This window comes from Colletotrichum acutatum (assembly GCF_030867785.1).
Source record: "Colletotrichum acutatum strain CBS 112980 chromosome Unknown BDZ83scaffold_4, whole genome shotgun sequence".
NCBI lineage: Eukaryota > Fungi > Ascomycota > Sordariomycetes > Glomerellales > Glomerellaceae > Colletotrichum > Colletotrichum acutatum.
The window spans coordinates 648,861-670,871 of record NW_026848998.1 but is presented as its reverse complement, the minus strand read 5'-3'; the positions used below and the strand labels follow the sequence as shown (position 1 = coordinate 670,871).

The following is a 22,011-nucleotide window of genomic DNA, read 5'->3' as shown; positions in this document are numbered from 1 at the left end:
CAAGAGGGAAGAAAGAGGAGATAACTATTGCATTGTGCGAGAAGTATATACGATACCTGATTTTTCGTCACCTCCGGCTCATCTCGTAGTCGCAATCCCACGATTCCTTATTGAAGCTTATTCTCCGAGCTCACGAGTCTATTTGCTTTGCCGGTAGCAAGTTTCCGGTCCGACGGCCGTCGCCATGTCGTTTTCGTCAAGTTGGGGATTGCCACATGCCATCTTCTCTTTTGCAGTATGCAGGAAGCTTATTTCGCAATTATCACGAATCAGCGAGAAGACGCGGACATGGGGATCCTCCCCCTCTCCAAACTTTCATCTACCCCCCGCCGCCGAATGCAGGCGGGAAGGCGCTTAAAGTGTGAACCCACAGGTCAAAGGTAGATTTCTCCCGGGATTTGATGCCCCATTAGTGCTGAGCATACCTTGGGCGAACGATGATGCGTTCGGCGCAAAAGCGATGGCCGTCGGCCGTCCGTGAATCCACGGAGCCTACGGGAGCATGCCGGGAAGGTTGGATCCAATGGATGTGTAACTTTCCAGTGCGACCGGCACCTCGCCATTCTTAATTTCTTGTTTGTTTATGGAATGTGGAAAGCATGGAAGAAAGCCGCCGGACCCGCGGGATAGGTAGTCGTCTGTACAAGCGCACTCATTCACTGCTTCCTTCTCATTCGGGTACACGGGCAGGTATATAACTCAACCTACATGTGCGCCCCCTTCGTCTTCGGTTCGACGCTTAGATTACACAATCTGCTGAGAACTGGTGTGAGTCGCAATTCGAGATGCACGTTTGCACACTCCCTCAGTCCCCGGTGCACATCGTCGGCGGGCATCGCCGGTCAGCTTGGTATCACGGATTGCCGCGCTGGCGACCAAGCAAGGTGATCTCCTCGAGACTCGCGACATCCTCGAAGCGAGACTTGCCTGTTAGGTCTCGGAAGGGCTCTCGGCGTTTTGAATCGCAGACGGTGAGTGAACTGAGTGGTTGCTTCTTTGTTCCCCGCCAATGCCATATACCCAAGTGACTGACTGTCTGACAGATGGCATATACCCCTCAAAATGGAGGTAGTCAGAGGCCAACAAGCTTCGATGTGGACGAAAAGCTGCTAGAGGAGAAGGCTTCCATGGTGGGGGTATCAGAGTTGGAGGTTAGACCACTGCTCGATCACGACGACGAGGGCCTCTCTCCATCCTCGACAGAGCGCCTCCCGCGTAAGCGATCTTTAAAGACACACTTCCGTATCCGTCGTCTTTCGCGATCGCAGCGCAGTCATCACAACCCGGAAGACAGACATCTGGAGGAGGAGAAGAAGAATGGTTTTACCTCTTCTACAAGAAACAAGAAGCAATCGCCCAGTACTCGCAAGGCACAGAGCGAGGAAGCCTCCGGAAACCATCGCGTTAGCTCTATGAATTGCATGGCCTACCACATCGCGGTCGGCCTATCATGGAGCATGCCGGCTCCTTTCGATATGATGCCCACGGGATACCCGACAAGGTTGTTCTGAGGTTTGACGAGCTGTCGGTGTCAGGAAGGGAGAGAATCAGGAGACGTTCAACAAGGCGTTTGGGGAGGGGGTAATTGGTATCGGCGTTCGGTTTGGCTATCGGCGGAAGAGACTTTCCCTTTATCTTTTACTATGCAATATCCTGCCAAGGAAATGGGATTGCCATGAGATTTGAGAAAATGTTTCCTTGGGCGACGGGGCCGTTGTAGTGAGCCCAGCCTAAACCATGAAATTGTATTTGCTCTCGAAACACGTCGTACTGCAGCATCTATCGCTCGGTTTTGGCGAACTTTTATTGAGAAGTCTCATGTATGGGGGTGGCAAGTCAATGCGTAGCTTGAAGATAAAGTGAAAGCGAAGGGGTCGTAAGCTGTGAGGCCCTTACAAGTAGTTCGAATGAGATCTATCCAGTGACTCTCATCCGGAAGGTCATCAGTGCGGCTGGCCTCGCCCAAGATGTAATTGTGTTTCGGCTCACACTACATGCGCCTCTAGGCCTGACTGATTTCAAAAGGGAAGCCATTGATATCCAACCCAACAGCATCGATGGTGTAGTCGCGTGCATGATTCTCTCGGGGAAGTACATGGCCAGCATCGGCACCTAAAGTCATGTCAATAAGTGAAAAACCTATTGGTCGAAGAGTGTTGAAGTCCTGACTGACTAGCTACTCTACGTCTATAATCTTCTGAACTCTTACGCTGCAGTGCATTGAAGATTCGATCCAGCGGTATTGTTTTCATTTGATTTATATTTTGCTAATCTGACTTCGGTTCGCAATTTCCAGCAACCTCTTCGTCTGCTACCAACTACTTTGTATCCGGTCCCATCTCGAGCCTTAGAGCGGTAAAGAATACTAGTGTTATGAATGTGAGTAAGAAAGAGAATTAAGGTATCCATCAAGAGTTTCACTTTCAGAAGCTATTCACATCCTTCCTCCCACAGCTGTAAATTGCGACACATGGAACTACAGCGTATTAGTAACCGATTGCATTTACTCTCAATTCTTTCCAGATCGCCCGCGACCTAAGATGCTCTCGTGAGAAGCTTTTGCTCATGATTCGCAGAATGACTGGCCCAACTATCTTGAAATATTTTGAGCTATATGAGTTGGCATCGATTATATTTTCCCGGAGCATCTCAGCTGCGCATGTACCGCAGCTTCATGACATGATTCCCCGAGTTCGCTCAAATTGCACATACCAAGAAATAGAAAACCGTCTTTGCTACAGCTCCAGGGTGCCGATGTCAAGATCGGTTTGTTCTCTTGATATGACCCGAAGGAGAGAAACATCGGACGCATAGGCCGGAGATGGGCCTATCCGGACACCACATCCAGGACGGAGACAGTAAGGAAAAAGGTTGAAAAAGAGGCGGCTTACAATATACCCGATAAGGAAAGGCGGCCTCGTATGTTTACTCTATCTAACTCATGCAACAATTTCTTATCAAGTCACAACCTGCAGGAGTATATCAATGTTGACAGAGGCTGGTATTATCTGCGAATAGAGGAGGTTGGAGAGGCCGGGAGCGAAGCGCGAGCCGTTAGCCGGCAAAAGTGGGACAGAGTTGGCTGCAGCCCGGGTGGGACCCTGTCACTTTGCTAAGCTGCTTCGCCGAACCGCCCAACTGTGACGTTTTTCTGGCAGTAAGAGCAAGCAACTGAATCGAGCAATGCCCTGGGGAAAAGGTGGGGGCGCGAAGTTCGGAGCTGGATTACCAAGCTTGCTGCTGCCAGGTAGAGTAAAAGCAACCTCAACAACTTGACATAACGGACGCTACTACTCAACTCCCTCTAGCATCTCTCACATGCACACTCTTTTGCTCATGTGACGGTACCTCGAGGTAAAGCTAAGGCTGAATGAAATCCTACAGTGAACAGGGTGACAGAAAAAAAGAGGCTGTTTGATGCTTTTCATTATTTCCTTGCATTGTTCATGTTCATCTCTTTATTCCATCAACACCTTACACCAACTCACAAAAAGTCTCGGCAATAGCAAACCTTGAGAACTAAGTTGACGCGTGGGGAAAAGAGCTGAATGGCAACGGCACCGGCTCCGAACGCAGTGTGTGTCCGACAAAGACCTTAGGCATTTTGGCCGTTGACGATCAAACATGGCGGCAGTAGAAGAGCCGCCGAGTCTCCGCGACCGGCAACAACATGTCGCATCTGAAGCTGACGCCGAGAGGGCCGGGACCTCTTCGTTCCCCGAACCCACCGAGACGACGACACTACTCAACTCGGAGACCTCTTCTCGGACCCTCCGTAATGGGTCGCCGGCCGGGAGCCGCCAAGACCGGGACTCGGACGACGATAACGACGATGATGGGCCTAAGCAGTCCATCAGCAAGACGCGTGCTGGCGTCTTGATGTTGAGTACCTGGATTCTCATCTTCCTCCAAGGTATGTTGTGTGTCCGATGCCCCGAATAACATCGGCAAGTTTAGTAGACTAAATCCACTTGCACAGCATCAAACACATCCGGCATGACAATGACGCAGTCCGTCGTCGCCGAGGACCTCAACGCCTACTCGCACGCAATGTGGTTTACCAGCTCCTACCTCATCAGCATGGCCTCGCTGGCGCCCCTCTTCGGGCGCCTGGCCACCATCTTCTCGCCCCGCATCCTCGTGCTCTGGCTAGGCGGCTTCTTCGGCCTCGGCGGCGTCGTCACTTCGCAGGCACCCTCCTTCTGGGTCTTCATCGCCGGCAGGATCCTGACGGGCATGGGGGGCGCGGGCATCATGACGCTTTCCGTCATCCTGGTGCTCGAGCTGGTGGGAAAGAAGAGCAGGGGCGTGTTTGTCGGGCTGGTGAATGCAGGCTTCACGATTGGGTTGTCGTTTGGTGCTGTGGTGTACGGCGCATTGTTGCCCGTTATTGGATGGGTTCGTTGACTCTTCTCGCGACCGCCTTTGGCGAGGAAAGGACTGTGGGCTAATTTGGTTTATTCAGAGAGCTCTGTTTGGAGTCCAGACACCTCTGGGACTGCTTGCCGGTATTGGTGCTTTCTTGAGCATCCCGAACGGTTTCAGCTCCGACCACAAGACCAGAGGCAAGTCGGTCCTCCAAAAACTGGCCCAAATCGATTACGCGGGTGCTTTCATGCTGGTGAGTATGTGCCCTCTACAGTCTAGTCGTGCCGACAGCTAATACCTCACAGGTATTAACCATTGTCCTTTTCCTCTACGGCCTCTCGGGTGACATCAACCCCTTATCCCTGCTCCTCTCAGCCGTTTCCCTCCTTCTCTTCGTCCTCATCGAATTTAAACTCGTCACGGATCCCATCATCCCAATCTCCGTCCTCTCCTCCAGGGGCGTGCTGCTCTCCTGCACCGCCCAGCTCCTCTTCATGTCCATCCGCTGGACCTTACTCTACTACACCCCCATCTTCGTCCTCGCCGTCCGCGGCTACGCCCCCGCCACCGCTGGCTCCATCCTCATCCCCACTAACATCGGCTTCGGCTCCGGCGGCCTCATCGTCGGCTGGCTGCACGTCCGCCGCAACGGTGCCTTCTGGTCGCCCTCCGTCGTCAGCCTGACGTGCTTCGCGGCCACCATGTTCGGCCTCTCGCTCGTCGCCACCGAGACCTCGCCCTTTGGCGTCTTTGTCCTGGCCGTCGTGCTCAACGGCCTCGCCACCGGCGCGACGCTCAACTACACCCTCGCGCACCTGCTGCACCTCAGCCGCCCGGAGGAGCACTTCATCTCGACGTCGCTGCTCGGCACGTTCCGCGGGTTCGGCGGCAGTTTCGGGACTGCCATTGGCGGCGGCGTGTTTTACCGCCTCCTGCGCTCGGGTCTCGTCGCCAGCTTTACGGAGCTGGACGGTGGCGAGCGGCTGGCGGAGGGGCGTGAGGAGCTCATTACGAAGCTCATTGGGAGTCCCGCGCTCGTTTTTAACGGCGGGCTGAGTTCTGCCGAGCACGGGATCGCGGTGGAGCGCTACGCTGCTGCGTCGATGGGCACGTGGCGAGCTGCGGCGGCGTTGGCGGTCGTTGCGATTCTGTGTCAGGCGAGTACGGGATGGAGGAGCCCTGTTGGTGTAAAGGAGGTTGATGACGAGACTGAGGCGAGGGCTACGGTGATGGAGAACGAGGGCGTCGGGGAGGCGTAGTAGACGGATGGGGATATCCCATATTGGAGGGCTCGGCTATAGCATATCGCATGGGGCGTAATGAGTGATGTTTTGATCGTTTTGGTGTTGCATAATACATGTAGGCACTGCCATGTCGCACCGCGATTTGGATATGATTGTCTTCCAGCAAGGTCTTTGGTGTTCTTCAAGATGAAGTTGGCATGTATATTTGTCTGGAGATAAAGCAAAGGCGAGATGTTTATACAGTAACACAAAGCATTTTTCAATTGCTTCCAATCCCTGAACAATGACAAATATTGCTCTCTGCGTCTGCGCCGTCTTACTGACAGTAGAGTTACTGGCAGTTTTGACTATAGCCTGCTTTGGCGGGCGGTATGGGAGCAAATGTGACACCGCGCGAAGATATTAAGCTGGTATTGCAAGGTTCACGCTTAAGACCTCAAGCCATATGAAGTACAACATTGGCTAATGACGATATAACGTACCTGGCCTCAGGTAACACCAGGCTGTCTATTTCATTAAGGGCATGGAGTTTTACCGCCAGGAGGCGCAACTCAAGATAGAGGGCATTCTAGCGATGGAAAATAAAGGTTGACACATGTCACATTCATCCAGGATTCATCAAGTTCACTCGGTTCGCTGAATCACTGTTAAATCTTTGCCCACCGTTCACTGGTTTCAGACATCGAGAGGCGGCATGGTGATTTTTACACCTGGCCCGTTTGGCTACATGTGGCGACCCGAGAACCGATGTGCCCGTCTCGGACCCGGGCCGTGATGCCTTTAACACGCATAGTGTTGTGGGTGGTGCATGGCTTGAACGAGGAAGCGCTCCATATTAAGCGGCTAGTTCTTTCTGATGAGCAGAAAGGAACCCAAGTTGCGGATCACTGCGAGGAGCCCGGTGGCGCATGATTGAAGGCCCTGTTGTCAAAGTGTGCGAATATCGGGCGGTTGGGTCGGGCGGGTTCCACGTGTAAGTCGGAAGACAACACGCCGTAACTCTTACGATCTCTCAGCCCGATCGCAGGAGTCTAGGCCAAAGGCTAGCATTAGTGATATGGAAGGCGAACATTATCGATTCATCGACAGTGGACGATAATTGGTCTGAATGCCGCGAATCGAATGCGCATTAGATACTCGTCGTGCTAGAAGGGTTGTTCGTATATCGTTGCCGTGGCTTTCGTCGCGATGCTGCCAAAAGAGGGTTTCTCACTTGCTGAAGCATCTTTACATCGTCCTGCAAAGATGGCGTCACACAGGCTGGTGTGGTTCATTCTCAAGTTGGTGTCCAGGTGGCTTTGTGGCCTGCGATTTCATGGCATCTCGATTCCGAACTTTTGAAGCTTTGAAATGCAGTTCATAGATAGTTACGAACCCGCATATCCGGGCCGGTTCTATCCTTGGCGTCGGTAGTTGTCTGTCATAGAAATCGAAAACGGCCAGATGAACTGATCTGCTTCGCTTCTTATGTTCTTTTCGTGCTGGGAGTCTTGGCCTACATATCTCGAGGGAGATGCTCCACCTTGGCACCGTATCTATGTTTCTCCACCAACGAAGCTCGTCGCCGATTGTGAACCTGGCGAGAGATGATTCTGCACCAATGAAGTTGTCGTAGTTTGTTGGCCGCGTTGGATCACGATGTGCTTCCGATTGATTGCCAAGAGAGGAGCAAAGGGTCGAGGCTGACGAGAAGTTGACAAGTTGAAACCCTCGAGAACTGGACCTAGGCCTCCAAAACCTTGGCTTCGTGACGGGAACTTGGGGATGCTCGGAAGAAGGCGACGACGGGGGTCTCGTGGTTCCACGCTAGCGGGAGCCGGAAGTCGGTTCACTCATATCCACGAATTGTCATCGTGACACGATATTGTAAGCCCACCTGGATGATGTGACTTTCAAGTTTCGAAGCGATGGAATCAATTTGAAGGAAACTTTGCGAATGAGTGAGATGAATGAGGGGGGCCACAAGGAGTTTGCCTGGTTCCACCTTTCGAGTCGTCCTGGACCTCTCGGAGTCGATACCTTTGCCAAACCGGCCAACGTGTGATTGTTGGACGGGCAGATAAGCTTGTGCTAAGGGTATTTTTTTCTCCGAGCGCACATTGGCATCTGCAGCAGCGGCTATGCCGGTTACAGTGGTTGTAGGACCGAAGATGCGGTAGACAGAGGATGGTTCTGGAGACTGGCCCATGATGCGGGGACCGGTTTTGCGCCCCGGAGCGGCCGTGGCTTCCCGGAGCTGAACCGTTCTTCTAAGATGGCTTGTCTGATCTGGTCTATGGCTCTATGCCTACGAAGTACGCCAAGGGAGTGAAGGGTTGCCGTCCGTCTTTAGCCGTCTGCAGCAGGCTGGTGAGCTTCCAGAACGGCGCCCAACAACATCACAGCGGTGGTGACAAGAGGTGTGGTCAACGGCTGGCGATCCCGAGAATATCGTATTGACGAAGGCGGGGCCCAATCAAATATTTGCCGATTGCGTTCCACAATTTGCTTCCCCAGAAGGAGCGATGTCCGTCAAGTCGTTCGTTCGAAGACAACGCTGAATAGAGACCGGAACAGGCCCGAGATGGGGTTTGTTTGACTCGTCACCATCACCTGCGTGACTTCTCCTCAGGGACCAGCAATTGTTTCATGAGTTGACGATCCATCAGGTGGTGGAGAATATCTAGGACGAAGTTATGTATGTAAAGGCGGTCGTGAAAGACCACTAGTTCTCAAGAGAGACAAATTTGGCAACTTTGGCCGAAAATTTCAAAGTGTAACTTGTTGTGTAAGTAATACCAAGGCCATGCAAGTCGGGAGAGGTGAACTCTGCCGCTTTCAGGCTAAGGGATAAAGGCGCCATGAACGCTTTACATTTGTGCGGTAAGCAACATGGGCCGCGGAAGATCTCTCTTTCGCTCGGCTGCAACCACACATCGAGAAGGCATGTACGTTTGTCGTAAATGAGACCGATAGCTTGAAGAGAATAATACATTCTGGTCGCCGATAGAGTTGAAGCCAAGGTAGCGCTATACCTAAGGTATGCTCATGTACAGGTCGTGACTGGTGAGCCAAGCCGGTCAAACATGATTATGGGCGGTAAGTCTTACGATGTACATCTGTTATTTGGTGCGTTTGCTCTGCTCTGCGATGGTTCATATGAGGTGATGCTCTTCTTCTTCTTCTGTAGTTTAGAGACAGAGACTTTGATGGTGAGAAGTGTGAGAGAGGTGTGTGTGGAATCCTTGAACCATGCACATAGGAAGTTTTCCTTCCCTCCCAGCGGCACACTAACGGTGCCAAGTCGCCCCAAATGGCGTGGACGGAGCATCGTGTGATTGGCGGAGAATCTCTGACGTCCAAATCCCGGAAATAGGGAAAATGCGGCAAATCTTTGCGGCGACGACCAGACAGCTCGGGGGGATCCCCCCTCCCCTGCCCCTTGCCAAACTCTCCCCGACTCTCCCCAGCCAAAGCTGCTCTTCAGGGGGAATTACAACCACTGACCAGCAGTTATCTCGACTTGTCAGAGTCTAAAGGAACCCACAGGGGATGGCACTCCCCCATGCTTTCCCCATTTACCCCACCATTTTGGTATGCACGAGTCGCCATTACAGGTCCCCAAGGCCAGGAGTTCTCGGGTCCCGCACATCTCCAACTTCCTCTTCAACTCGCGTGCTTAAGCCAAATGTCTCTTCATCGTAGACGACCTTCACGTACCTCGCAGCCTTGAAAAGCAACGTAGCTTTCCTCTGACAGGGTCTAATGAGTTGAGGCGGCTCCCTCCTGTCCACACCCTCAGCAGTAACAGCAACAACAATACCACCAACAGAGGGAAAGGCATCTACCCCCTACTGCGTAGTCAACTGCCAGGTGCAGATGCAGAGACACATCGAGCCTTACTTGTCTTGAAACAGGATCATCGCTGAACGGTGTTCTAGCCGGCCTGCAATTGAATCCTATCGAGGGCCAGTCCAGCATTTCCAGCTCGGTCTCATCATCACATCTAAACGCAGGCAGGGAGTGCGTACCTTAGCTTGCCTCGCCTCGCCTCAAGTCAGGAACATCGGCACAACCAAGACTTTGCTTCTTTCGTTCATCGACCACCGGGACCCAAGCTTTCCCTCCTGCGGCCCCGGGCATCCAGTCAGCAAAGAGCAAACGTCTGCCTTGGGACCAACACCCCTGGCAAAACTCCAGAGACGTACAGGAGCATCTGAGAAACGGCAGTAAAGCCAAGCCGTAGCAGCAATAGCAGCAGCGGCGGCGGCACCACCACAACCACAACCACAACCACCAGCCAACGTCGAGCTCTCCTCCTCCTCCTCCTCATCCTTATCCTTCTCCCAGTCCCCGGCCCCAGCTCCGTAGTGTACCTAGTCCCATGGTAGACTCCTAGTCCTAGTCCCAGTCTGTCTGCCCCATGCCAAGCTCTTCGGCTTGCCCCTCTGCCCTCTTCTGGCTCTTGTCAAGCAACTCGGTGGAACGCAGCGTCTGTGGTGGAACAATTCGTCTTCCCTAACTTCCATCAATCTTTCCGTCTCCTCCACCAACGACAAGCGGCGGATTGTCCATTGCGATTCGACTTCGCCGGCTTTGCCGTTCAGAGTCCACAACGAGTCTATTCACACTCTAGACCCCGTCATCCCAGCAATATCGCTCCTACCAATTGTCCCGGTCTGGTCAGGGATCTCCAACCTCTTGGTCTAGCCCAAACTTCCATACCATACCGTAAGGAACTCATACAGATGAAGGAGAACCTTGTTCATTTGTTCTTGTCACAACGTTGTTCTGCTCCGAAAGCTACCGCGCCGCAGCCTCGGCGCTTCCCTGTCGGCGAAATAATCCCTTCTCCACGCCAGACTACTGACCACCTTGCGGCCCTGTCCTTCCCGTGCCATCGGCCGGTTCGTCTCAAGTTCTCAACTCCTCTTATTGCAACAACATCCACACAGACGCCATCTTACCCGGCCAGGACAGCTTTCACGCCGCCCATCTGAGTTGAGCTTCTCTCTCGTGCTTGCTTGGCTGCGTAGTCACAAAACTACCCCACGGTCCGACTCGCGCGCCACATGCGACTGGCCCTGCAACACCATCACCAGAGCTTCAATCGAGATTTCTGCCGCCTGCGGTTGGCACGCATCCCAAGCCCGCCTGCGCTTCAAGTAGACGAACCAGCCCACCCTTGGAATCGCGAGCTTTCAGTCCTGCATAGGAAACACCTACAGCAACTCGCGAATTGGTGGAAGAAACTACCTGACCCCAGCAAACCGGTCCATAGGGCTCTCTTCTCGTCGTCATCGTCGTGTTGTAATCGCACACGGACGGGGCTTCTCTTACTCTTATCAATCGCAACCTGCGGAGCGCATATCACGCCCCCGATTTCAAGGGCACGTCGTATGCACCAGCCTCACGACGACCCCCACCGGCTTGCTCTTCCCGGCCGCATATCTCTCTAACACCATCAGGTCACCTGACGCACCTCGGCCCTGCACTGCCTTCTCTATCACAGCACACCTTTCATCCCCCGCTGTGGCCCCCTCGAGTCTGCTTCCATTCGTCCCTCGAACTGTCATAATCTTACTTGGATCACCAGTTCGTCTTGTCATGGGATTTTGGCCAGACATATTCGACATCACTAACCACCGCCACCATACTTCCTTACGATCAACCCAGTCGTTCTGAAGGAGGAGAAGGGGAGGGAGCGGTTTATCGTGGCTTTGTTTCGTATTCCCCACCTCAGTACACTATCCCGGGAGTGACTGCTCGTTTCTCGCAACTCGAAATCCAAGGCTCTTCAAGCGCTGCCATGGCATCAGTACACCAACTCGGCGTTGGTCCAACACCGGCGCGCCCTCGAAGCATGGTTGGATCGGGCAACCAAGACGTCGAGATGGATGTTGACCGCAACGCCAGCCCTGCTATAACCACGGGCACGAGGTTCGGGAGTGCTCCTCAAAGAGGAGACACGAGGATCGTTGTCATCTTGTACGGCACCGGCCAGGACAAGATTGTGTCCGTCTTCGCAGATGTTCTGGGGAAGCCATGCGTCATCCGCTCTGCATTTCAGGAGGTCAGCGTTGCTGATCAAGGGCTTGTGGTTGGCATTCCGGCAGAACTCGCTGCAAAGGACATTACCTCCCGCAATAAGGACCTGGTTGTGGCGATCAACGCCCACTGTGTCAACCTTGGGATGCCACCAGATGTCTTCCTCTCAGCTCAGTGCGACTACGAGTTCCTCTACACAGAAGCACCATTTTTTCGTCGAGACTTGTCCAGATTCATCTCCTTCACTCTGGGTCAGATCTGTCACCACGAAACGTTGATGCAGAAACCACGAACGTACTTCATCTCTACTACCTTTCCAGACGTCAGTGCTGCGTTGCCAAATATCGACATCCTCACCGTCGGCGCCGACGCGGTGGAAATTCGTGTTGATCTTCTCAAGGAGCCCCTTGGCGACGGCACATATTCAGCCATCCCGAGCCTTAGCTATGTCGGACAGCAGCTAATGCTCCTGCGTCAGCGGACAGAACTCCCAATAATATTCACCACTAGGTGTACGAGAGAAAACGGTCGCTTCCCCATGGAGAACCCTGACATTTACTATGAATATCTTTACCGAGCAATCCAATGGGGAGTCGAGTATATCGACGTGGAACTCTGGCTTCCGGAAGCCATTCGAAAGAAGCTTTGGGAACAGAAGGGGAGCAGTCGTATCATGTCTGCGTTCCACGACTTTTCTGGTACCTTCAAATGGCCCTCGTCCCAAGCCGAGCAGGTGTACGTTGAATCAAGCAGGTACGCCGATATAATCAAGATGATTGCCATAATCAACGACCACAACGAAAACTTTGAGTTGGAGTACTTCCGCTCGAAAATGCGAGCAGATTATCCGGATTCCCCGCCATTCTCTGGAGTTAACATGGGAGAAACCGGCCAGTTCTCACGTACTCTGAACAAGGTGTTCACCCCCATCACTCATCCATTGTTGCCGATAGTCGCAGCTCCAGGTCAAATGAGCGCGTCGGAGATTAACGCGGCTTTGGCACTGCTTGGACAGCTTCCCAAGAAGAGCATATATGGCATCACAACACCGGCTTTCCGAAGTTCAACCCCGCAAGCACCATTCTATGAGAAGTGCTTCAATGAACTGGGCCTGCCGCATTACTTCGCCGTTGTAGAGCGCTTGCCAAACAACTTTTCAAGCATGGAGGCTTGGTGTAATCAAAAGAACTTTGGTGGTGCCTACCTCAGCCCACCAGTGTCATGGAGTAGCCTTCTCAAGGCCAGCCCGTTCTTTGCTTCGCTCAACGGCGGCAAGGGCGCGGAGTTGACTGAGGCAGCTCGCCTGATCGGTACTGTGGACACAATCATAGTCAAGTCGGGTTCTTCATCTTCGGCATCTTCTGCCCCAGCGTCGATTCCCTCGAGCCCTCGTCATGGGCACCATGACTCTTTCGGTCACTTGGGGTCACACATCTCCGGCTTGTCTCCGAACACATCATTGATCCTGGATAATGCTAGTTGGCGTGGTATCATCAGCACGCTGACCAGAGATATGGCGCCTTCCGCCTACTTCGGCCGAACTGCTGTCGTACTGGCTTCGTCTGGAGAAGATGCCGCATCAGTCATGTACGCTCTGAAAGCACTCCGTATGGCAAAGATATATACCGTTGGCTTTCGAACACCGCCAGCTCTGGCCCGTGATGGACCTGTCATTGAGCCGTTCAACAGTCTGGAGAGCCTCAAGAAGGCACAAACTGTAAGCGATGATGCAGCTCCCTTCTTGTTCGTTTCGGCTCTCGGGGCAGACAAGAGCAACCTCGTCGGTATGCTGGTGCGTGTCTTTGGCGCCAATGTGCGAGGAAACTCAAACTTTAAGAAAGTCTTCCTCGATCTCGCCGACACCGCAGGTGCAAGAAAAGGTGGTGATCCCGGCCTGATTGCTCAGCAGGCGGGATTTTCGGCGTACGGTGTTGCTGACACGGCCGCCTTTACCACCGTCGAGACTCTGAGGCTACTGGTCGGTCAGAATGTGCCCTACAGTTTTGTCAGATTGGCAAGTGGCAGAGGCATGTTCTGAGTCGTGTAAAGAGGACTAGCATTTGAGCTTCACCAGTCCTTCGGATGTCCAAGAGGCCGGCTTTTTCTGCGCCTTTTTGTTCCGTTGGACTGGAGAGGAGTTTCGAAGGACTGGACCATGGGCAACGGTTTGCTTGCTTTATCACCGTAATTCTACGTCAACCACGGTCTTTGCCAGGCCACAAGAAGCAACATGAATCTGCGGCCAAGCTCCAGACCCCAGGTAGCTAGGGCACAGGCCAAGGCCTGTGGAGTTCCCCATGATAGCCAAGACAAACCATCGGCTGTCACCCCCAGTGCGGAGAATGGAGGGGGTGATCGAGCCAGGCCCGAAGCTGCATTTCCATGTCGACTCGGGGCCTGGAAGCCGGAGCTTGAGACCCACAATGTCATTTCCGATGCCAGGTCTCAGAGGAGCTGTGCAAAACGAAAGTGTGGACGCGGAAATGGTGCAGAAGAGCGTCTTATTGAGTAGGCGACTCATCGGGCAAGGAGATGGCCCATTGCATGAATGGCGTTTATTTGGAAGAGCAATGTGCTGGTAAGAAGAGAGAGATGAGATGATTTGTAGGGGGCATTCACAAGATCAGGTAGCTCACCGGTAAGGACGGACATCAACGAGGCGTGTTTTCCGCTTTCGAAGATGACGCCTTTTCTTTGTTTCGTTTTTAGTTTAAAGCGTGGGATTATCGAGGCACAATCGTGTCTATGACAATGTCATGTAGACAACGACCATTGGCAGTCCTCTAGAGAGGGTTGTCACTTTTCTGCGTATGGACTAATGCAATTCGTTATGGTCAAGGCAAGAAATCCTCTCATGTGAAAATTTTCTACTGAATACCCCTTTCTTTGTCGCTATTGGCAAGCCCGTTCTTGACGCTCCTCTACCTCTAAGCTCAGAATGATCGAGGCCTTTGCTCCTACTTTGCAATATACGTCAACGAAATCGCGGCTACGGATGCTCACCTCAAGTGGCGGAAAACAAGAAGATCTACAGGGTCCATCAGGGTCTTCGTAGTGTAGGCTATCCTGGGAGAAGGGAGAGAAAGGGGGGAAGGTGATCGCCAAACGAGGAGGGCTCAAGGTTGTGTCAGTGTAATCCGATGACGATGGGTATCCTACCCACCAACTTGCAATTTCTCAACGGGTCAAGTGTGGGCGAGAGCCATGCTGAGGACGATGGCCAGCGGGTAAAGAAGCAGCCAGCCACCTGCGGATATGGCTCAATGTGTCCATGATGATCCTCCCGCCATCCGCCTTCCCAAAGCTACGACGTTGCATTTTTGGTAATGCTTACATGGCTTGGTCATCGGCTCTGTGGATTTCGGTTGACAGACCGCAGTGACGGTGACAAGCCCAGCTTGGGAAAATGGTGAAGAGGTCTCATCTCGGTCTAAGCAGAGGTAAAGGCAGTAGAAGTCCTGCGCACTCCGCCCGCCATGCTCACCCCGTCTCGGCGAAGGCGGACTATCCACAGCCACTGGGCCCCGGCCGCCAGCTGAAAAAAGGTCAACGCAGGAAGAAAGGCAGTTCCCCCACCTCACCAGAGCTGGGATGGTGATGTGTGGTAGTGGTGGTGGTGGTGGTGGTGACGTCTAGAGAAGGCAACGACAAGGAGACCTCCTCTCCCCTCAACCCCAATGAACCAGAAAACACCCTCGTCATGCAAGGGCGGGAAACGAAGACCGTGCCGTCCCCTGCGCTGGTCTGGTTGCGGTCGTCCCCAGTCGAGCCGATCGGGAACTGCGTTTTAACGAACGGGGTCAGGGCGAAGAACATTGGATCGACGAATGGGATGCGGATATCACCGTGATTGGGGCTGGCTCGGGCGAGAGGACGGCACGCAGAAAGTCTCAAGAGTGTGGGTGTTGTATGTGTTGATGAAGGGCAGGGCAAATGGACTTGCCGCATGCTCCGGGGGACTGGATTATATCATAAGTGGATTACCAGGTTTCTGATATTGGAACCAGCACATAGCCTAGCTCAGCGACTCGGATGTGCTAGAGACGAAGAAAAGAAGTAGGCCTTGTCTAGAGGGGTGTGAGTAGGATGTGAACTCCTTTTGCTTCAAAGTCCCTGCGATGTTTGGATTTCTAAATTGCCTCCTCAGCCCTCGAAAGCAACCTATGCCTTGTAATCGGTTCATTTCGACGTGTCACGACATCAGAGAGAAAGGCAAACCGAAATAAACAAGCTGGTGGTGTAACAGACGTCGAGATCCCTCCGTGAACTGACACGACATAGCGCGCATGTACATGTCGGTCTGACTGCTGACTATGCTATCCCGTTGCCGGGGATTCATCTGTCGCTCTCGACAGGGCCAGGTCTGCTATCGACGCGTCTATAACCGTACGGTGATGGAGCGCGGCTGAATCACATATTGCTAATCTCACTCACAAATGATTGCCAAGGCCGTAAAGAGGCATGCACAGCGACAAAGTTATGAATACGTCTGGCAGGAAGGGCGTCAACGGACTAATACCTGGTTGACGTTGATGGCGTAAACACCGGGGAATCATATCTGGCCAGGCTCGACGCATTTAGTGGTGCCCCCCCCCTCCGGAAAGAGATGACAGTCAACCGTTGATGGGGGTGGCTGACATGGCTGTTGTCGACGACTCGCTATTCGCTATATGTCATCGCGAGGCGTCGTCGTTGCGCGGGAAGTTAGCCCCCGTTTCTGCCCATATTGGGTCAAGACGAACGTCGCCCCGCCTCCTCCTCTCAGTAGCTCTCTGAACGCTTTCGCTGCCATGTCCCAGTGGCGTGTCGGGCCGGCATTTCTTAATGATCAGGTGTTGCAGAGCACACGTGTAGTAGATGAGAGTGATTCTGTAGTTCTGTACGAAATCAGGGTTCAAGACCTGCAGAAAGTAGTGGATGCGCGGAGGAGTGTGGGGAGAGAGGGGACGTTGAGCGGAGTCACGAATCGATGGTCTCCTTCGACCCCAGCTTCGGACAAAGGTCTCGAGTCAGAAGTAGGTGGTCCGGCTTCGTTCCCCAAATTCTCCAAAGTCTGCGAGGGCCGTGATGGTGATTGGTACGGCTGGAAGACGCCGTTGGGATGGAGGTGACGAGTCTTACTGGGTCAAGAGACCTTGTGGGACGGGTGCGCGCCTAACCGCCCATAAGCTTAAACAAGAACATGCAAGGGAACTTTTGGAGTGGATGGAGGGCGAAGCCGTGAGAAAGTGTGGTTCGATACATGAGGATTCATGAGTTGTTGACTTACGGAAGGATCATAGCCTTTGATGATGTTGTCAGAGCTCTCGGATCAAAGAGCTCTGAGCAGAGTTTGGTCATTCCATTGCATGTTCCGGCAGTTTGGACAATGAAGGCGTGGATACTGCCCTGACTCCCGCATAGCTAGTTTCCGTGAACACGGAGAGCCCGGCTCGATAAATGAAGGCAGCGCCATGACAGGTAGGTGAACCATGCCATCAGCCGCAGTCGTAAATTGCTGTCCAGGCCGTCCCTCTGAACGCCACCGACGGGGACGGGGTACTCTAATGAGATACCTTGAGCCTAAGAGTCCAATGTTCGCCTGCAAATGGGCATGAACAGACAACCCTTTCCGATCTAGTGCCTGTATGATGTATATTAAGTGACAACTCATCGTCGGCCTTGATCCGGCAGAACGTTGTTGCGCTGCCCAATTCCTTCTATCAACCATGTCGCAGCCTTTGTAGGGCTATCTTGGACGTTCCCGGCGGTCCGGCAGCCTTTTCAACCGAAAAGACCATGCTTGCTGTAGAATCATACCTGACTGATAGCTGACAGTGATATAGATCTTCGGTTGGTGAGCCGGTGCGAGGATCGTCAGGACGGCCCATGGAATGGAATATGGAACAAGTTGCTAAGAGCGGTAGGTGACATTGGCTCAAACGATATCGCGAAGGCTTTCCTGTGATAAGTACAGGGGAGTTATGGTATTGGTTTATACCTGGCCTTTCCTTCAGTCCGGGTGGCGGCAGTTGTGGGTGTAGTACGACCGCCGTTGCTTGGCGATACAGGTGTTCTCTGCTTCCAGTCTTCTTTCCCGTCACATTATGGCGGCCCTTGCCATGCTGTCAAGGTCGTGTCAAAGCCTCGGACCTTTCCAGACGGGTGCCGAGCAACTTGGACGAGGGCCTAAATAAGTTCGAGAAATTAGATGCGGGTTTGCCATTATGAGATTGGACGGCCATAACCCGGAGCCGAGACCGGCGGCTCGAGAGAACCGCGTTTTGCTCCTTGCTAAGTTGCTCCTGAGCTCTGACGGGGCTCTTGTGTTACGTCTAGGACCCACGCGTGGCGGTCAAGACTCGGATGCAACAACGGCATAGAGATTGGTGATGGGGAAATGGCCGAAGGCGATCCGAATAAGGTAAAGAACATCCGAAGCTTAAGTTTCAGGTCATCACGTCGTTTCTCACCTCCGAGCGTTTTTGAATGCCCAAGTCTTGCTGCGCCAAGAGAGCAAACTTGCGTCAACGGCGCCAAAATGGAGAGAAAATGGTATCTCTGCTTGGCAACATACACTTTCTCCTTCAACGATCGTATCCACCACGTTGTGGGTTGGGGTTTAGCTCAGCAGACGGGAGATGGATGCAGAGTCAAAGCTTCTCTCGGTAACATATCTGAGTCGATGTCTGATGATGATGGATGGCCTCTTGTTGAACAGTGCTCTCTTTCCACCACACCTCATTTGAAAGGCGGCAGCTTGAGCATCCGGATGGCCAACCCTATTACTGATCCATGCGTCGAGAGACACACTGCAGCCACGTTTGTAATAATTATTCTCTACCGTGGTGCCGTGCTCGCTTCAAACCGCCCGTCTCATGCGTTCGTGTTGAGGCTTGGAAGGCATGGACGTTGGCCCCCAATCTGGAGATTGCGGCCGTTGTTCTTTTTGCCTCGGTGCAGTAGTGCTGGAAACCGTCTCGCAAATTGAATGGCCGTTGGGTGTTGTGGCTGTATGCACACCATCGGACCCGGGCCTGGAGCGAAGCGGCATGAGCAGCATGTATCGGGCTATTCCCATAGGAGACCAGTGAACCCCAGTCAGGGCCTTTTGGATGCCGTGGTGCCCGGCCTGTGTCGGGCTCTTCAACTCTGACTCTTGGGGTCTCCCACCTGGCACCTTCGGCCGCTATTCGGCTCTGGAGTGCATGAGGGGACAAGGTCTCTGGATGTCATGTGTACAGGTGCGGGGCAAGCTGTGTGCACCAACGTATGAATGCGACTTGCCAATATTCACTCCCAGGTCGTCTAGACTTACTCAATGAAGGTCTCGAGAAAGTGCCGGAGATGCCAGCCGGGGCTGGGTTCCGCTAGTTGCTCGCTGTAATTGCGACTTTGGGCGAGGCCCGTTGGAAAGTGTCCACCTCTTTTGTGGGGGGATGCCCATGTTGAAGTTTGAATAGTAGGCCAACTTGTCAATCAAGCTTGGGTTCATGGAGGTAGGCGTAGGTACGAATAGATTCTTTCAGCGTGGACGATGTCCTTCGTTCGAGATGGCCAATCCATGTGAAGGGAAAAGTGATGGTTTGACGCTGACGATAAGGTTGATACCACGACATGACTCTTGTGTGATGCTGAATATCGAGCATAAGCAAGGGTGGACGACCAAGTTGTGGCTTTGCTTTACGCGTGGATGATGCTGTGGCGGATCTACGAGCAATCCGGGGAAAGCCCCTCGGGCCCAAGCCAGGGTGTCAGTGTCGAGCTCCAGGATACAGACGAAGACTCGCCGCGGGTGGCTTGCGCTGGTTCGATTCGGCACTGACCAACGTCAGTCGTTCATGATCTGGTTCAAAGCATGCTCTGATTCGAGCGGTAGCCGGCCTGTGTGGTCGTTCTCAATGTCGTCGAAAGGGGATCCACGAGAAAATGCGAACTTGAGTCAGTCCGTAGTTAACGGTTTCTACATCTGGGTATAGACTTGTTGCAAGTACTTCCTAGCGACATCGAACGAACTGTAGTGGAAACCTCATCCCCCGAAGAGTTGAGACGCACTTGGCATTCAGCGAGGTGGATGGCACCAGCAGGAGGACAAAAGTAGAAAGCTTCTCCGCATCGATCGGCATGGTCTCCGCTCCCCTTCGACCGGAGGCTCTTGGTGCAAAGTTCTCCAATTCTTCTCGACGTTGTGATGTGATGGCTTGGGTGACGAAGGCAGTAGCTTGTGGGTGCGTGCCTGTGCCTGTGCTATCACCTACAAGATCTTTGGTCCCGAGCCGCCCCCCCCTTGCGGGAGAGAATGCTGGCGAGCCGGGATCATCGCCATGCATTGACCATATCTGGTTGCCATGTGGTGCGATCCTCTAGTGCAGACACGCAGACTGGCAGACTCGCTGCCTGGCACCGAATAGGTAGAGCCATGAGCCAAGATAGACGGGCGGATGGTTGATAAGAAGAAAGTTATTGGTCGAAGGTAGAGTGAGCAGACACAAGCTACGTTCTCATGGCTGTGTCAGGTCGGATCGGAGGGCGGGTGAGATTCCACTTCTATGCGGGATGGGTGGCTAGAGCAGCATGTCGCCGTCCAGACCGACAAGGCATATTCGTGGGATACAATGCATTCGTCCTTTTGTCGTAAGGAAGGAATGAGACGGGCGTAGAGCTGTTCATTTGGTCCTAATCTGTGGCAAGCATCCGCAATCTTGTTGACATCGTGCGTTGTTATGTTGCAGCGGAAATGACGAGACGACGGTCCACTGTGGCCGGTTTCTTCACGGCGCTTCTCTACGGCTTTGGTACCCAGGATGCCAAGGCCCTGGAATCTGTAGATGCAAGTGCCTATCGATGTTATCTCGCAAGGTAAGCACAAGACGGGTTTGAACGTCCCAATCGAGGAGCTGCGAAGCTATCCTCGGCACGGCAAGAAGAACATTCATCCCAACTTTCCCAAGTCTCGGTCGATCTCTATATGTCCTTCCTAATGTGCAACTGTCTGACAAGGCTCACCGCCCGTAGCAACGACGGAAGGTTCGCTCGTCATCGGTCAGTAATCAGCACGAGCCAGGGAGGAAGGCAAGGTCTTGGAGGGTTTGATACTATCCGATATGAGTGAGGGCCATGTTAGTGTGTCTTTGCGCGGAAAGAAGTGAGACATTCTGTTCGAGGACCCGTCTAATCTGCAGCAACGAAACAACTAGTCCGTCGGCCCAGCCTGGTAACTGACATGTAGACAAGACACCATCAGCAGAATGGACAAAGGCAGAGGCAACGTCCCATGATAGCCAGTATCAAGTGTGGATTCTATCGTACTTACTCCGTATAGACCATCTAAATCCGTACTCACCTCGAGGCATGTCACCTGCCAACTGGGTCATCATGGTCTAGCCGTTCTACTCACATACCTACTACGGATACATCATCCTTGCATGCCCTTGTTCTTCTTTTGCAGCTCTCCGAAGTTCGAACGGTAGCCCGCCTACGATGTGTCCCTGGCCCGCGGCTTACCTCGATTAAGGCAGTCTAGGCAAGGATCCTATTTCGTCTCATCTTTTTTTTTTCCCTCGCAGGCCCCCCATGATCCATCCCCCTTTTCAGCAGACATGCAGACAACAAATCATACCGCTTTTCTGAAGCTGGGGGCCAATCGCCACCAGCGCAGAAAAGGGAATCTTTACGAACGGGTAGCATGCATGGTCTGGGCAGTGGACATGTCTGTCATACCGTAAGCGGTACTTCTTCACACCTAGCTTCGTCCGAGGCATAGAGTACCGCAGTCATGCTTAAACGGTGGAGGACCGGCACGATGCCAAATCGAACCTCTAGTGCCGCCTGGAAGGCTATGGCGTCTTTCGGTATTTTGCCTTCTTTTTCTTTTTTTCTGCTTCGTTTCTTATTCCCATCGATCCGTTCGAGATCTGACACAGACACTACATGGGCATGTTTGGCGGACCGGCCCTTGATCTCGGTGAAAGAGCTGCCAAGCGAACGTCATCTCGGGGATGGTATAACACCTATGGCTGGTTTGACCAGTGTACTGCGTTATAAATGAGTTGTTACTTAATCTGTCAAGTGTCAGTGTCAAACGTCAGAAGCAGCAGAGCCATGCCTGGGGCTCGTGTGAAGCCATGTCGAAGATGAAGAAGAAATGACATGTTGCAGGCTCGACAAGGCTGCGCCAAGGACACCCCTACGGCTGGATTGATTAGATGGCCCGATCTTGGCGGTCCGGTGAGTGCCGGCTTGACCAACGGGGTCCGACACAGTGGTCTGGCACCAGGTGTGATTACCCAGGACAGGGGAGCCCGTCACTTTCCCGTGTCCCTTTTCCGCCCGTGCGAGAGGGCTGTTGAATATCCGCTTTTTCGTATAACAAACTGCATACAAAGTCAGGGCC

General features: G+C 53.2%; 4 protein-coding genes across 4 annotated transcripts; 3 read left to right on the top strand and 1 right to left on the bottom strand.

Moving 5' to 3' along the window:
- Positions 1 to 785: 785 nt before the first annotated feature.
- On the top strand, positions 786 to 1,511 carry BDZ83DRAFT_746946 (uncharacterized protein; the record flags this gene model as incomplete). The annotated part of the gene is made up of 2 exons (XM_060513346.1): positions 786 to 971; positions 1,044 to 1,511. The coding sequence occupies 2 exons, from the start codon at positions 786 to 788 to the stop codon at positions 1,509 to 1,511; spliced, it is 654 nt and encodes a 217-aa protein (XP_060371153.1).
- Positions 1,512 to 3,244: 1,733 nt separating this feature from the next.
- On the top strand, positions 3,245 to 5,865 carry BDZ83DRAFT_599917 (major facilitator superfamily transporter). The gene is made up of 4 exons (XM_060507013.1): positions 3,245 to 3,913; positions 3,980 to 4,398; positions 4,466 to 4,621; positions 4,674 to 5,865. Exons 1-4 carry the CDS (start codon positions 3,625 to 3,627, stop codon positions 5,625 to 5,627), a joined length of 1,818 nt encoding a protein of 605 aa, XP_060371152.1. The 5' UTR covers positions 3,245 to 3,624; the 3' UTR covers positions 5,628 to 5,865.
- Positions 5,866 to 11,400: 5,535 nt separating this feature from the next.
- BDZ83DRAFT_646521 (3-dehydroquinate dehydratase) lies at positions 11,401 to 13,677 on the top strand (the record flags this gene model as incomplete). Its single annotated transcript, XM_060509977.1, has 1 exon — positions 11,401 to 13,677. The coding sequence occupies one exon, from the start codon at positions 11,401 to 11,403 to the stop codon at positions 13,675 to 13,677; it is 2,277 nt and encodes a 758-aa protein (XP_060371151.1).
- A 2,856-nt stretch (positions 13,678 to 16,533) lies between these two features.
- Positions 16,534 to 17,509, bottom strand: BDZ83DRAFT_726053 (uncharacterized protein; the record flags this gene model as incomplete). Its single annotated transcript, XM_060512752.1, has 4 exons — positions 16,534 to 16,759; positions 16,909 to 17,042; positions 17,195 to 17,255; positions 17,439 to 17,509. 4 exons carry the CDS (start codon positions 17,507 to 17,509, stop codon positions 16,534 to 16,536), a joined length of 492 nt encoding a protein of 163 aa, XP_060371150.1.
- Positions 17,510 to 22,011: the final 4,502 nt, after the last annotated feature.

Excerpts from the sequence above, each read along its gene's own strand:
- BDZ83DRAFT_599917 (XM_060507013.1), top strand. The coding sequence starts at position 3,625 with ATGGCGGCAGTAGAAGAGCCGCCGAGTCTCCGCGACCGGCAACAACAT. Across the intron at positions 3,914-3,979 it reads GATTCTCATCTTCCTCCAAG|CATCAAACACATCCGGCATG; the intron begins GTATGTTGTGTG and ends CCACTTGCACAG. Across the intron at positions 4,622-4,673 it reads ACGCGGGTGCTTTCATGCTG|GTATTAACCATTGTCCTTTT; the intron begins GTGAGTATGTGC and ends AATACCTCACAG.